Here is a 14,564-nt window from a genome sequence, read left to right on the forward strand (position 1 = left end):
ACTCGGCGGCTCGGCCACCTGCCTGACCCGAGCTAAAAAAAAAGAACCAAAACACAACCCAGGGCGGCTGCGTCGCCATTCGGACACACTTATGGCGAAACACTTCGCCCGCGATTTACGGGGAAACCTTTCCGTTCAACGAACCGTGGAGCACCACTTGCTCCGGCGTTCTCGGGACCGAGCGCGTAACAACGTTTTCACAGCGCCGTCGTGGAGAGGACTAAAGTTTAATCTCGCGTCCACGAAGCTGCCCCCCCCCAACCCCACCCCACCCTAAAAAAAGAATAGCACAGTTTCAAGTCCTCTCCGCCGCCGATCCATCAGAGAGCAGAAACAAGAAGGAAGCAAGGCCGACTCTGGAATTTATCATTTCCCAGTAGCCAAGTGGGGACGCGTGTGACACATTTATGAAACTGTACGCTGCGCTTTGTCCGCGTGATTCATTGTAAAATTACCGTGATGTCAGGCGGGGAGTTCATCGCCATCACCCGCCCCCCTTTTCCCTGAAACCCACACGCCAACACACACCGCACTTCCCCTTCCCACCCCCTCAATCCCTCCACGCCCCGACCTCTTCCCTCCACCCCTTCACAAAGCGCACAAAGTTCATTTGTTCCAAGCCAACTTCCTGAAATGCATTGTATGGGAGGCAGCAGCAGCAGCACGAAGATTAAAATTCAGTGGGCACTACGAATGCCGTCTGTTGGCATCCTACACGTTTTCAAATGTTTTTTTTTTAAAATTTGCGATAGTTGTGAACATGCTAGGGCGATATCGATAAAAAAAAATACTAGAACGTGCTTGAATTACTAAAATTGAGTGACAAGAGACGTACACATGTCCACCCTTCCCACCCTACTGCACAAGACTGTCCACTCGTGTATTAGTGGTTAAGTTATGCCACTCACTGGTATATATACACACACACTCATTGCATCTAATACATAATGGACTTTTAAATGCCTAATGGAAGGCAGACCTATCGAACTGGTCAGGTGTAGAGGCTCAGACACAGTAACCTTTGTAAGTGGGGGCCGTCTGCCAGAAACAGAAACGACCAAACCAAATTTGCATTTGGCTTCCAGACCACTGAGAAGTGCTGTGTGCACAGTCTCGGTATGAATGAAGTGTCAAGATAGTGGATTTTTCGGTTTCTCTAAATTGCTGTGTGAACACGGCCAGCCGAATGTTTCCCATGACCACGCGACAATCAAATAATATCTGCAGTTTACTTTCGCTGCCAGAAGATTATCGTTGCCAATTCTTCGGCCGCATTTTCTAAAAACTGTGCTGCCCCATCTATTTTTAAAAATCGCCCGCCCGCCACACAGCTCCGCCGTGCACTTAAAGCGTAATTGCGTGGAGAGATCCCTGCAATCCATTTCCAGCCTTGCTCAAGATCGCACGGACGATAATGCACTGAGAATGAAGAGGCAATTTTCCAGAAGTGAGGAACGGGCCCACGGTTGAGCGAGCGAGACCGTTACGCTGCCGCATAATGGCATAAACAACAATCCTCTGCGCTCCTTCTTCACTGCCCTGATTTGTAAGGTGGTGGGGGGGGGGGGGGCTGGGGGGGTTGGCTTTGTCCATAGGAGTATAAGCAGACACACACACACATGCCAGGAGTCAAGGCGAAAGCAGATATTGTGTCACTTCACAATTTGCACAGTGAACTGGGCAGCACAATTGTTTAACAAGTTCAATTCGGATTTGGTCTTTTGGGGCGCGGGCAAAGGAATGCGTCCCGCAGCGCGTCTTTTCAAACCTGACAACATTTAGGCTGAACCCTTTTCCCTCTTCCCCCCCTCCCCCTTTGCTTTCAAGTTTCCTGCGCACCAGTTGTGCTTTCCAGGGTCAGCAAAGGTAGCTTTTTTAATTTCTCGTGGGAGTCTGGAGAATCGGGACGTCCCTCCCTGACAGTGTCACGAGCTGCCATAGGAGCACCGCCCACAGGTGACCATTGAGCCGGTGGGTGAGTAATGATGCCACGTGCGCAGCTGCCACTTTGACAGAGTATGATTCCACCCTGCTGGTGGAAGCAGCTTAATTAAAGGGTTAATGTTGAAGGTGAAAAAATGAGGTAAAGGTGCAGCCCTCCAATGACTTGCTTGTGCCACTGGACACTGGTTGGAAGGGCCTCGCCCACTTGCGGGAGCTCTAGAGAGCCCCTCTCGAGGGTAATTGCCCTACGCTTCCACGCTGGCCAGGCATATTGGAAGAAGTGGGGATGCCCACACTTAACCCCACCTCACACGACCTGCCGATCGACTAACTGTGGTTTACCCATGCATACTGCTGGGTGGACAAAGGCAGAGGTGGGGGGGGGGGGTGGAATGTAAGAAATTTGCGAAGGGTTAAATGAGGAGGCTCACATTTCTCAAGCAATGGAACAGATGGTTCCGAGTCAAACTTTGTTATCCACTCACTCATTATGTCTTTTGAACTGTGTTGCATTGACAAAAGTAGAACTTTTGAACAAAGGGTCAACAAAGGAATATCTGTTTGGATTTTTTTTTTTTAAACGGACTGGAGAGAGAGCTTCATGACATTACAGCAATGCACGTGACAGCTCAGAATAAAAACTATTTGTTGCCAATTATCAGTATCGGGGACGACACTGACAAATGAAAGATCGTCTTTCATTCGTAACTATCACTTAGTTGCACCATGTTGACAATTATCCCGCCCGGTGGCTCAGCGGTAGAGCGAGCAGCTTGCAATTCCCCTGGTTGGAGTTTGACTCAGCCCATCATCCTGCTGATGTCAATAAAATAGGTACCACCTTGTGGGAAAGTCAACACCGATATAATTATGCGATGGAGAGGCCATCCCCCACAATAGGAATGTGGAAATTCCATCATTGGCCGCAGGGCTGTACACCAGAAACGAGCCCCACCTGAACACTCATTTGAACAGAAAATAACTTGGGACATTGTGTTGTTGTTTAAGTGAAATTTTGGGAGTCATGAGAAATACCATTATAACCAAGGTTTTTATACCCGAGGAGAAAATGATCTCGCAAACAACTTCACTCCTCTTCCAGAGCCGCCACTTGCGCCTCGCTTGTTTACTCAGGTTTGAAATTGGCGAGCGGCGCTCGCTGCACCACGCTCTTATTCTTCAACGGGCAATGTTTTCTCCGAAGTCATTTTCAATTGACGCTCATTCGCTTGAGCTCCGCGGCCTCGGCGAGTGTCGGGGACGCGCGGGGGTGGGGGGTGGGTTGCGGCGTTGCTAATGAGGCGAAACTCGTCGTTGCCGACGGGAGGAGGGCACTGGGTTGATAAAAGTGCGGCAACTGGGTCTGGGTCCCGCGTGGGATCAGCTGCACTCGAGAGAGGAAAAAGAACAGCAGAAAGGTTTTGGCAAACGGAAAAGCGAGCGCTCAAACGACAGCAGCAACAACAACAACAACAAAAACACGCGCACTCTTTGAGAACTCCGAGGTTTTTCTTTACATTTCTAAAGCACTCGAGCAGTAAAAGGCTTAGGGCCACATCATCGCAAATAATGAATGCACTTTGTTTTTGTCACTAATTCAACGTTACTACTTTGCTTTATGCGCAGGAAATGACCTGCGGATGAAACTCGTCGGGGTTTTTTTTTTTCAGTAAGCCCCAGGCTGCTCTCCTCCAGGCAATCACGGCCTCGTCATTCACTTCTCTCTCCAGCTCGTCGTCACCGCTGACGGGCACTGCGGCGAATAGGTTAGAGCCCTGCAGGCGCTGCTGTTTAGAAAACAAACAGGAGAGATTGGACGGAGGTTGGGAGGGGGGCGGTGGATGATTGCAGGGTGCCCGGGCCATGACATGACGGCCACTTCTCAAAGGATCTCCGCCCCACCCCCCCCGTCCCCTTCGTGGATTACCTCGAGAGAAACCAACCAGCGACCGCCGACGCCGACGCCAACTCACGCACACAGACGCCGACCAACCGCAGACGCCACTGTTAACCTTTCCCCGTGGGAGCAGAGGCTCGTCGTGAACTTATTTGAGGCTCCAAAGGGGCTGCGGCCTACTTAGCTTACACTGCCAGGAATAATAACACTACCACATTCACACTCGCCTATCTTCCGGCAGTGACATTTCAACCGTAGTATTTATTTCAGCGGATCAGAAAGCAAGTTAGGGTGATGCCAGTTAAATTTGACCTTAGAACAATGCAGACAGATCCCCCGTATAGCCTTAACATGATTTCGGGGCAAGCGCTGTTGGTGAGCACCTTAAAAACATGCCCTCCCTTACCTGCATCGGAGAGGTGTTCCTCTATCAGTCTATTGTGAGAAATACACCCAATCCTGCTCTCCCACATTGCTCAGATTATGAAAGAGGCGCTTTCGGCTATGATGCTTGAGTTGCTTCGATTCCATTTTGTACCAAGAATAATAATATTTAAAGACTATTTGAAGGCTGATTATAAAGAACTGGATTCAGAGCGCAGTGTGCCAACTACTGTGTTGATGCTCTGCCCATCCCCCCCCCCCCCCCCTTGTTTTCTGATTGAAGTCGTTAATTAAAGAAAGACTCCAATTGGAACATTAATATGCATGTTGTGCGGGAGTTACCGCGGACGAAAGTACTAAGGGTAACCTAGACTTTGACTCGGCGCCCTTTGAACCACCGACCGTGTAACTTTACCAATGGTAGAGAAAGAGAACTGATGATTAGGTAACTTGCCCAAGATTGTATCTGTTGTTATTGAGAAACGTAGCCTTGTTACTCTACAGTGCCGGTCTGTTATGTTAGCCAGCCCCCTCCGCCGTTTCGAACTTCACTCAACTTTTCCACAATTAAATAGTTGCGAAGGTGAGCGGCTATTTTCTGTCTGGCGGTCGAATAAATGTCACCAAAGCACACTCACTTCGTTGACTGCAAGAAACAAAATTTCATTTTTAATGTCAAGTTTAAGAAGCATTTTGCAAGGCACCAAAAATACTGTGCATGTAAATTAAATGGAATAATATTCTGCTGCGTGGGTGTTTGCCGTAGTGCCGTACGGCTCTCCGGCGGATTTTCTTCGATGTCTTTGCAGAACTGAAGTTCCTGAAGAAGTTCCAAGCACATGGAGCGAAACTTCGAACATCGTACCGGAGCGCACGCAGTCAAACCCGAAAAGCATCGGAGAATGGAACCCGACGTTGTTTTCTAAGATTTGAGATCATTTTTTAACACCGGTGTCAAACATGGACCACAAATAACGGTCGCACGGCAGAACGAATAGACCGTGAATCATGGAATGTTCGTAGTTTTCACACCAGAGGCATTTTCTCACAGCGGTTGGCGAGAACCCTCGGATTAAACGTCGCGTGCAAAGGGCCGCTCGAACACTGGATCACGTTAAACCCAGAGCGCCGGAATGTCCTCGACCAGTTCCATTGCTGACGACATGACAACAGGTGACATGGATACTGCCTTGCTTGCTTGACTAAACCTCGCCCACGCTCGCTCCGGCGGATGACAGGAATGCTGAGGGTGACTGGCTGAAGGCGGGGCGGGGGGAGTCACGGCAGGTTTGCTCGGCACATCGAGATAAGCGCGAGGGTGGAGATACGTCACGCCGTGCGTGCCCCAACATTTGTGAACTTATCACATTTGGGCGGAACGTTCTGTGCAGCCACACGTGGGGGAGGAGGGGGGGGGGTTAAGAAAACTTGGGCCCGTGAAGGGGGGATATCGAACTGGCAACCGCACATTACAAGATAACAAAAAAAACAACATTGATCCTGATAATGTACATGCTCACAACATTTCTGACGGCGAAAAAACTGCTGAGAGCGAACTAAAAACCTGCCTGTTAGCCGTGTTACAGGGATTTTAGCCAGCTGTGATCGCAGAGCAAAGCGCTAAAGTGGTTTCATCGCAGTAGTCAGCTCGTAATACGTTCATAACAACCACGAAGAGAGGATCTCTCTACCACACGATTGTATCGGAGGATTCTTTTTTGGTTCTTATTCAAAAACTTTGTCCGGTGAAACAAACAATAGATAGCCAACTTGATTTGCTGCCACAACAAATTAAACCGACTTTAGTTTTGCTTAACCAATTCAAATAAAACTTTACAACTAAACCTGCCATTATTATTATTACAGTGCCACTGTATCAAGAGTAGACTGCAATGGTAATGTTTACAGTGCAAAAATAAATTATTCGATTGCAATGACTCACGACCACTCGTCGATATGTCAAATAACAGATAACAAAAAAATTACTTTATGAGAAACGTGTGTCGGATGCCTCTGTTAAGTCAACTCGTTGACCTCTTTTCAAAGAAATGTTTTGGTTCAACATATTCATTTCTCTCGTTATTATTTCGAGATTGCTGACAGTGTGTTGTGGCGAGTAACTTAAAGCCCTCCGACAGCATTTCAGATATTTCGCCAGGCTACGGTTCTCGACGTAAGTCTGGGGCTCTCTACGCAAACTACATGGGTTCTGTCGGAGCCCGCGAATCTCCACACGAGTCTTTGCATCTCAAACTAAGGGGACCACACGGTAACGCCATTCCCGGCTTCAATAATTCACCGGGAGCATTCACACATTCGCCAAGAGGCTGCTCCTGAAGCCGCCCGCCACTGTCTGAACTCACAAACCGTGACACGAAACACTGAAATAACCACTGCTGATCAACTCCCCAGCAGTGTAAAATGACGAGAGAGCTCTACGCAACACAAGAGTTACCTTATCTCTTCCCAGGCCCCCCCCCCCCTCTCTCTCTCTCCATGGGGGCCGGGGAATGTTAACGAGGGCCCAGCATGGCCACGAGTTTCACTCGGCCGCCCACAGCCGGCTTCGACGCCGCTGCTGGCTGCGGCTTTTAAATGCCGTGCAGATTTTTTTTCCGCTTACGTTGCACTCGCACACTCACCTCCTCGCTCCGCGTGAATGCGGGGCTGGTGGCGAGGTTCTCTCGCTCGCCCGCGCTAACCCGGCGCTGGGAATAACCGGAGGAGGTGAAGACTCTTGGGCAAAGTTTTGTCTCGTGTGCGAGCGTTCGCACCAGCGCGTGAAGCCCCCTTTGTTCGCCCCGATCTTTAGGACACACAGGCAAGTCGGTGATGATGGCCTCACTGCATAGCGTAAGTCAGTTTACAGGCGTGAGAGTATTGGAAAACCCGGCTTGGCCTTCGATCTCTCGCCCACCCCCACCCCCCTTTTCTTTTTGGCTGCCTCGAGACTGAATGCAGTGCACCTGGCAGCCGATGATGCGCGTGCGGCCTCGCTCTTTGCCAATGATTGTGGGTGAATTTGAGGGGAGATGGGAGGAGGATGGGTTTGTCAACAATGGGTGGTTAGGCCAGGAACGGAATGTGTGTGGGACTTCAGTCGAAGACAACGGCCTGCTCACTTACCCTGCCCATTTATGCACATCACAGTCGCCCACACGGTTAGGGTTTCACACCTGTGAGGTACGAACAAAATCTGGAACATATATATCACGTTAAAGAAGGATATTTCACGATACCGAAAAAGGGGAGAACGGCATTTAAATGAATTGTCATGAATGGTGTATTATTACGCAACTGATTTTAAAAAAAATACTTTTAATGTCCGGAAAGATCCAGAACATCTACCTCAAAAATAGGACAATCCCGGGAAAAAAACAGGATAGGTGGAACCCCTACACTCATCGCAGAGATTGACGGATACGATGCAACGTCATACTCGCAGAGGAATCGCGGCGGTGCCAGCGTTAAGGTTTCGTGCCGTTATGGATACTGGACAACAGAGTCGGGGGCAGTCTCGTGGAAAGTTACAGGCTCATTAATCAAAGAGTAGGCCCTCAATAAAAAAAATATATATAGCGTGCTGGGCAGCTGTGATGGGAGATCATGGGGTCATTTAATAAAACCTCTCCTTCAAGGCTCCGAGACGCAATAAAATGTGCCGTTGAAACATTGTTAATCCTGCTGCGCATTGCTTCTTGCTTGACGTTAACCTACTTTCCCTCGACTTCCGTCCCATCGGGAGCAAATCGCTAAGCGGTTTAAGATACACAAGAGCCACATGTAAGGCTTCCCCCATTACAAAAACTACCAGATAAACAAACGAGGCTACGAAACGCCATCACACCGGCAACACCCGTCCGGGGTGAGAGAGACGGGCACTCCACGCAACACGTGGTGTGGCCCCAGGGTTGAGTTCCCTCACTCCGCCGTGTTTGTACAGGCAGCCTAGCCAGAGACGGAGCTCCACACAAACAGGGGAAAAAAAGCGTGCTTCATTAATGGGATTCCGAGCGAGGCCACGGGTGAGTGGAGCGGAGAGAGAGAGGAGAGAGGATGCTGTGTTGGTTGTAGCACAACGGTCCAGGATTATGCGCTGCCCCAGGTGCAGAACGTGTACTTCAACTGAAGCACAAACGGTTACCCCCATCTTCATTTCCTTGTTGAAAACTTTTTGTTCTTTGTCGATAATTTGTTTCTCCACAAATCTGGCTGTCGCCTGACGATGCCAGCTGCAATTACTGGCGAAACGTCGCACTTGATTTGTAAATGTTGTGGGTTTACTGTTCAACACACCGGTGTGCTGTACTTGTAACAAATTGGCATGTTCTCTTCACGTCGCAAGCCTTGCTAATTGGCTGTGTCGGGTGGTGGCGGCTTTTTAAAATTACACGATCTAACCCCAACAAACCTCTATTATGGATAACTTTCTGTTTGTTTGTGTGTGTTTTTTATTTTGGTCCCATTTCTTAATTTGTTTATTCATGTTAGATATTCGCTTGGTAGTAGTAGGGTTTTCATCTGCTTGGTGTGTCTACGTGTCTGTGTATTGGGCTTCTTTCGCGCCGTATGTAGCCAACCGCGTATATGGGATTTGGTCCTTATATATAATTAATCTAGATCGTTGTGGGATGCTGTTGGCATGAATGACGCTATTTAAAATGAAAGTAGTATCATTATAAAAAATGCAAGTCGTGAATGTCTGCTACGCCTCATTGCAATACCAAGCCATTGAACAATCAACAAATATTGTTGAGATTTCTGCTCTCCGGCAAATCTAACGACTCTCTCATTCGCTTCACTCTCCCACCTCACCTCGCTTAACACACAATCGCCACTAACAGTAGCGGTGCAGTGTGGTTGGCACGGGCCCTGGTGCGAGGAATTAAATGTGCCCCCCCCCGTCCAATTCCACTCCCCCAGTTTCGTAGTCCGAGGCCGTTGCAGCTGCACAGCCTGTCCACTCAATAGCCTCACCCTCCTCTTTTTGGCGCGTGCTGACAGCCCGACCCTGAGAGGCACGCGAGTAAACCCTCGCAACGTGCGAGCCACCCCACTTTCTTGCATCTCCGGCCATTTCTGTGGCAACCAGAAGGGGGGCAAACGACAGGCGCCGTGATATTGCACAGGCAGCACCCGTCCGCCCGGCACCGCTGTGTGTGTGGTGGTGGGGGGACCGGCGGTGGTGGTGTGTATGGGGGGGGGGGGTAATGATTAATGCAGAGACCCCCGCTGGGAAAAGCTGGCTTTTGTTCACACGCAGACGGCCGCCGTCTTTGACTCATCCAAACCCTCAACCGAAAACCCCAGCAAAGTCCAGGGCCACCCGCCCGGCCTCCCCCCCCACCCCCCGCAACAACACTCCCACACAGACGCAGCAGCAGCCGCTACCACCTTGGTCTCTCGTCCCAATCTCCTGCAGTGACTAAGTAATCCGAAGGATCGCACGCGCTTCACTGCAGAGCCCCCACAAACCGCGGGACGTCACGGCGTAGGCATGCGGCAGGGATGTGGTGCCGCACGTGAGTGATGGCGATGAGCAAGTAGATTTCCTCCCACCGTAATGTCCCGTGGCGGAGGAGCAATGTCTACCACGAGCTTTGCTTGCTCTTACCCCAACGGTAAAATATCCTTCGTGTAAACCAATGTGTGGCTTGAAGACAATGAATCGAGTAATTTTGAGTCAGGAATGCAACGATAATGCTCGTTTGGGAACGCGGCCATTGGCAACGCTGCGCAATCAACCTGGCAGAATTTCAGCGGCCGTTCGCTCGCGAGTCCGCTGTGTATTGTGTTTACATACAACACATTTGTTAGTTGTTATATTTACGAGACAAAAAGAGTGCAAAAGAGCAAAGGTTAAAAAAAAATGCCATGTAAATTTTCAGTAGGCGTAGAGCTAACGTTCTTACCGCATTCGAAAGGAAGGAAATTGTGGTTTTGAAAGGCGGCCGTAACAAATGTTACGCTCAAATACAAGTACATGCACCGATGCCACCGAACTCAGTTATTACAGGTTATGATTGATCTCGTGCAGAAGACACGGCCCTCTGGGCCCAACGGCTCGAGTGTCGTGACTCGTTGTGAAACGTGTGCAGGGAACACGTTGGGTTCACGAAACAAAAAAAATTGGAGAAAATAAAAAAAAATACGAGCAGACGCAAGGGTTTCCAGAATGACCCGAGTGAACGATCACGTCCGTTACCCACGCTGGAATGTGAGTGTCCCCTTGCAGGCTGCCCCGAGGACGATGACATTTCAAACTCGGGCAGGAATCAGCTTGGCCCCCCCCTCCCCCCCCCCCCACTTTGTGCGAGTCAAGTCGAGTCGATTTATTTTTTCTGTTAACGCGTCGGCGCCTTTCTGGCACATATCTGCCACCCAGAGGCGCCATCGCATCATTCACACGCGTAAACATAAACAATTATATCCGGTAAAAATACATAAATAAAGAAAAACCAAGTCTGTGGCTGTGAGTTAGTTTGTATGTGCGTATGCAAGCGTACAGAGAGCTGTGTTGTTGAGTTGCGACTGTGAATGCGGTGATGGAGTCGAGTGTGCGGATTGCCTCTGGGAGGGTGTTCCAGAGGTGTGGTGCTGTAAATGAGAAAGATCTGTCCAATCCCCCATTGGTTGTGTGTTTGGTTTTAGGTGGTTGCGGGAGGAGTGCTTGCGTTGAGCAGCAGAAGTGATCTGTCGTTTTGCTTCACGGGTATGAGGTTTCTGATGCAAGGTGGAGAATGGTTGAGTATTGCTTTATACGTTAACAGTATGATTCTCAAGTGTATTTCTCTGGATTATAAAGCACTCGGAAATGTAAGGTGCACCACAAACTTGTGCCCGGTGTTAATAAACTTCGACTAATCGAGTCATGCGTGCACACACACACACCTACCAAATTATAAGACGTGTCCTCAACTTTTGCTTCAAAATGCAAAGGAACTAAGTGTGTCCTATACTTCAGAGAATATGGTTCTACTACTACTACTACGACGACTGCTGCTGCTAGAGATCTCCAGTGACTGGTTTTTATCGATTTGTTTGCCAGGGGGAAGAAAAAAAAGAGAGAGGAAGTGAGCAAGTGGGGAGTGCATTCGATCGAGAGATAGGATTAATAAGTTGTGAGCAACTATTGTGGAGCTTTCCATTAGCAACACAACCCGTGTCCCGGCCAGCAAAGCAGACGCGGCGGCTTACGTATCGCATCAAGCGGCGGGCAAAGAACGCCGCGCGAGCCAGAGTAAATTCACGTGTCTTCGAGTTAATGAGCGAGTGTCCGAGTGAGTGAAAGAGCGGGAAACCCGTTCGTCCTCACGTTAATGTGGCAGTGAGTAAGTTGAGAGTGATTGAGAGATGAAAAAAAGCTGCAGGACTAAGGGACCGGGTGACACATGATGGGGAGATCAGTGGCACAAAGGTGATGGGTATGACAAACCCCAAATTGCGGGGAAGTACAAAAATCGTACTTCTTCGCAATCAACCCCCCAACTCCCACGTGACACGCAGCAGCCATTTTTTTTTTTACCCTCGGACACACACGTGTTTACAATTAAGCCCCGTTGCCATGGCTACAAGATTGTGTCTTAACTCGGGCTGTGCACGCGGCTGAGAGCTAAGATTCCCTTTTGCATCGCAATGCCGAGCGCCTCGTTGTCAGACACCGGTGGTCGGCGAGTGAAGGCCAACTTCAGGCAGAGGCTCCCCTGGTCTCGAGACTGTGGTCCGCTCTCTCTCCGAGGTCCCGTGCAACAAACTCGTTTTCGCCATCTCCCAAATACGGTGGCACGTCCCGGCCTGAATTAAGTCGTCGGCGTCACCCTCGTGAAGGTAGTTTGCGTTTTATTCGGCGAGTTCCTAGAAATGAATGCCTCGATTCCCTCGTTATAGAGCTCGGTTGGCTTACGTTAGCTCTCCTTCAATTATACTATATAACAATAATAAGACATTTTATTAAAAAAAATTACAAGTCTCACTCAATGTCAGACCTATTATTTAGGAGGTTCCTAGCTTGGGATGTGAACAATGACGTGGGAAAGAAACTGGAAGGAACCCACCACGGATGAGCGAATAAAACTCAAAAGACCACACAGATGGGTTCGCAAACCCATTTGCCGTGCTGCCATCTGTTGGCCACTTCGAAGTCCAGTGGCTTCGGCTGTACGACGAATGAGTGAGCGACCAACCAGCCCCGTGTCTCCACGGCGCTAGATCGTTGCATTGACTGCGCTGTGTGACGAAATGTTGCATGGGCTGTAGGAGTTTAGCAATGCATTAAATCATCGATGTAGATCTATTATTATGCTCAAGGTGCTAGCATTGAATCGTTGGTGTAAGAAGTGATCGTTTCCAATGTGTACCAATAACATGCAAGGTCAGTGCTCGTGTTACATTTGGGCAAACGGAGGAATAATGACATGGTGAAAATAGACAAAACAGAAGTGATTCTTGAACATGATCGTGAAAATTCAGCGAATTGCTGAAAGACTGACTCATTGTATGACTCATTGTACGAGTCAGTCTAAATGCACTCTATGTATATTCGGGTGTTTTACTGATAAAAGAATCAGCAGTTTACCCGAGCTTTCGTACGGGAGACACGGGGTGGTATGGCCATACCTTGCGTGGCTTGAGTCTGTCCTGGTGGTCGTACTGAGCAATGCCTCTTGTGCTGAGGCCCAGCCACCAAGGGAGTCCCTGTTTGTCCTGATGACGGGGGCAAACACGCAGATACGTGAGCATTGGCTACGTACGGCGTGAAAGAAGTTCAACATACATACAAATAAAACACGCAACGTTCCCCCGTATAGCCTTCATAAACTGTTGGGGCAAGTGCTGTTAGCGAGCAACTGCGAAGGCCAGAAGGGCACACGAGGGAGTGGGTGACCAGCAACCACGCCCAGCCACCTTTGTCTTCCTAGTGGCGATGTTTACACACCACACTAGTGGCTATGTTTACGCACTGCACCAGGTACTCATTTGAGGCTGAGGCGACCTAGGGGAGGCCCAGGACCAGTTCAGATAATCGTCACTGGTGTTGGCCTTGAGCGGGAATCGAACTCAGGGCGCCAGATTCGCAGCGCAGTGCGCTAATTGCTACGCCACCGCTCCCCATACCATACATATATACGTATGCGCGCACACACACACACACACCGCACGCAGATGCACACAAACGAACACACACAGACGCATGCACACAAACATGCGCACCACCATCACAGCATGCAGTGTGCTGTGTCTGCAATGGGGTATTCATCATAATCGAGAGCAGCAAAGTGCAGTGTTTTATAATTCAAAGAAGCACGCGGAACAATTTGCTCTTTCACTAGGCAGGCACCGGGCAATAGCAGGACGGGATACGGGACCCGTGGGTAAGGGATGGAACTGTTTTCCGAGAAGCAAAAAAAAAACGTCAACATGTTACCCCTTGCAGATTCAGAGAGCAAAGGCTACACAATGTGAGAACCTATTCAAGTCAATTAAACTCCATCTGCCGGTTGTTACGGACGGGTATAGTTTTGCCACCTTAGCGCCGGACTCACCTTCACCGAGTAGTAGTGAACTCCGTACGTGGGCAGCAACTCGACGACGCTCATGTAACTGGGGGGAGGAAGAGAGAGAGAGAGAAAAAAAAAATCAGCAGAAAGAGGAGCCTCAACGTCGTGAGAAAATACCGCGGGGCAGAGCGAGCGCCCGCTGCAGAACACCGCACGAATCTGTGGGCTCTATTACAGGGGTGAATGCACTTTGTCGGGGGGGGGGGGGGGAAGCTATTTTTAAATCCCCTCCTGGCAATCCATACCCGCTGGTGCCTCTATCCTGGTCACGACTTGCCATACGACCCCTTTGTCCGCAGCAGTTTGGGCCAGGTTCGTCGAGGCTCGCATTGGCGACGCCTTGAGCACGCAGTGGAACTTAACCAGCAAAACTAAATAAGCCAAAATTGGGGCCGAACATTAAGCTGGTATGTATGTTAAAATTGCACAGCAGTTTGGGGCTAATGGGCAGAGACTGGGGAGGGATGGGGGGGGGGACATTGATGTAGGATCAAATGCTTGTGATTTGGGGAGTTTCAACAGAGGACTGCAGAGTGTATTGCTATGCACTTTGTGCAACATTACGACTGGAATATTAGTCCAGTCACAGATGCGGGAGCAGCAGCATTGGCATCAGAATCAGTGGCGTGGGTGTCTGGAAACCCCCAAACTCTTTAGATATGAGACACTGATACCAATGAGTCTGTGCTTTTTCACTTCAACAAGCTGACAAAAATGCTGATTGTGCTGATTGAGAGAACCTGGAGTAAATGCACAGTGGCACACAAAGTATTGGGCTCAGG

General features: G+C 49.5%; 1 protein-coding gene across 7 annotated transcripts in view; it reads right to left on the reverse strand.

Moving 5' to 3' along the window:
• The window catches only part of LOC116947471 (FERM domain-containing protein 4A-like), a 267,383-nt gene that overhangs the window by 41,359 nt on the left and 211,460 nt on the right, over positions 1 to 14,564 (reverse strand). For all 7 annotated transcript variants that reach the window (XM_076070623.1, XM_032963258.2, XM_032963259.2 and 4 more), the window contains exons 10-11: positions 13,768 to 13,825; positions 12,842 to 12,928 (exon numbers count right to left, since the gene is read on the reverse strand). In XM_076070623.1, the coding sequence (XP_075926738.1) occupies positions 12,842 to 12,928; positions 13,768 to 13,825 (145 nt within the window). The remainder of the gene's footprint in view (positions 1 to 12,841; positions 12,929 to 13,767; positions 13,826 to 14,564) is intronic.

This window comes from Petromyzon marinus, chromosome 30 (genome assembly GCF_048934315.1).
Source record: "Petromyzon marinus isolate PM22_M1 ecotype Great Lakes invasive population chromosome 30, UKy_Petmar_22M1.pri1.0, whole genome shotgun sequence".
NCBI classification, from domain to species: domain Eukaryota; kingdom Metazoa; phylum Chordata; class Hyperoartia; order Petromyzontiformes; family Petromyzontidae; genus Petromyzon; species Petromyzon marinus.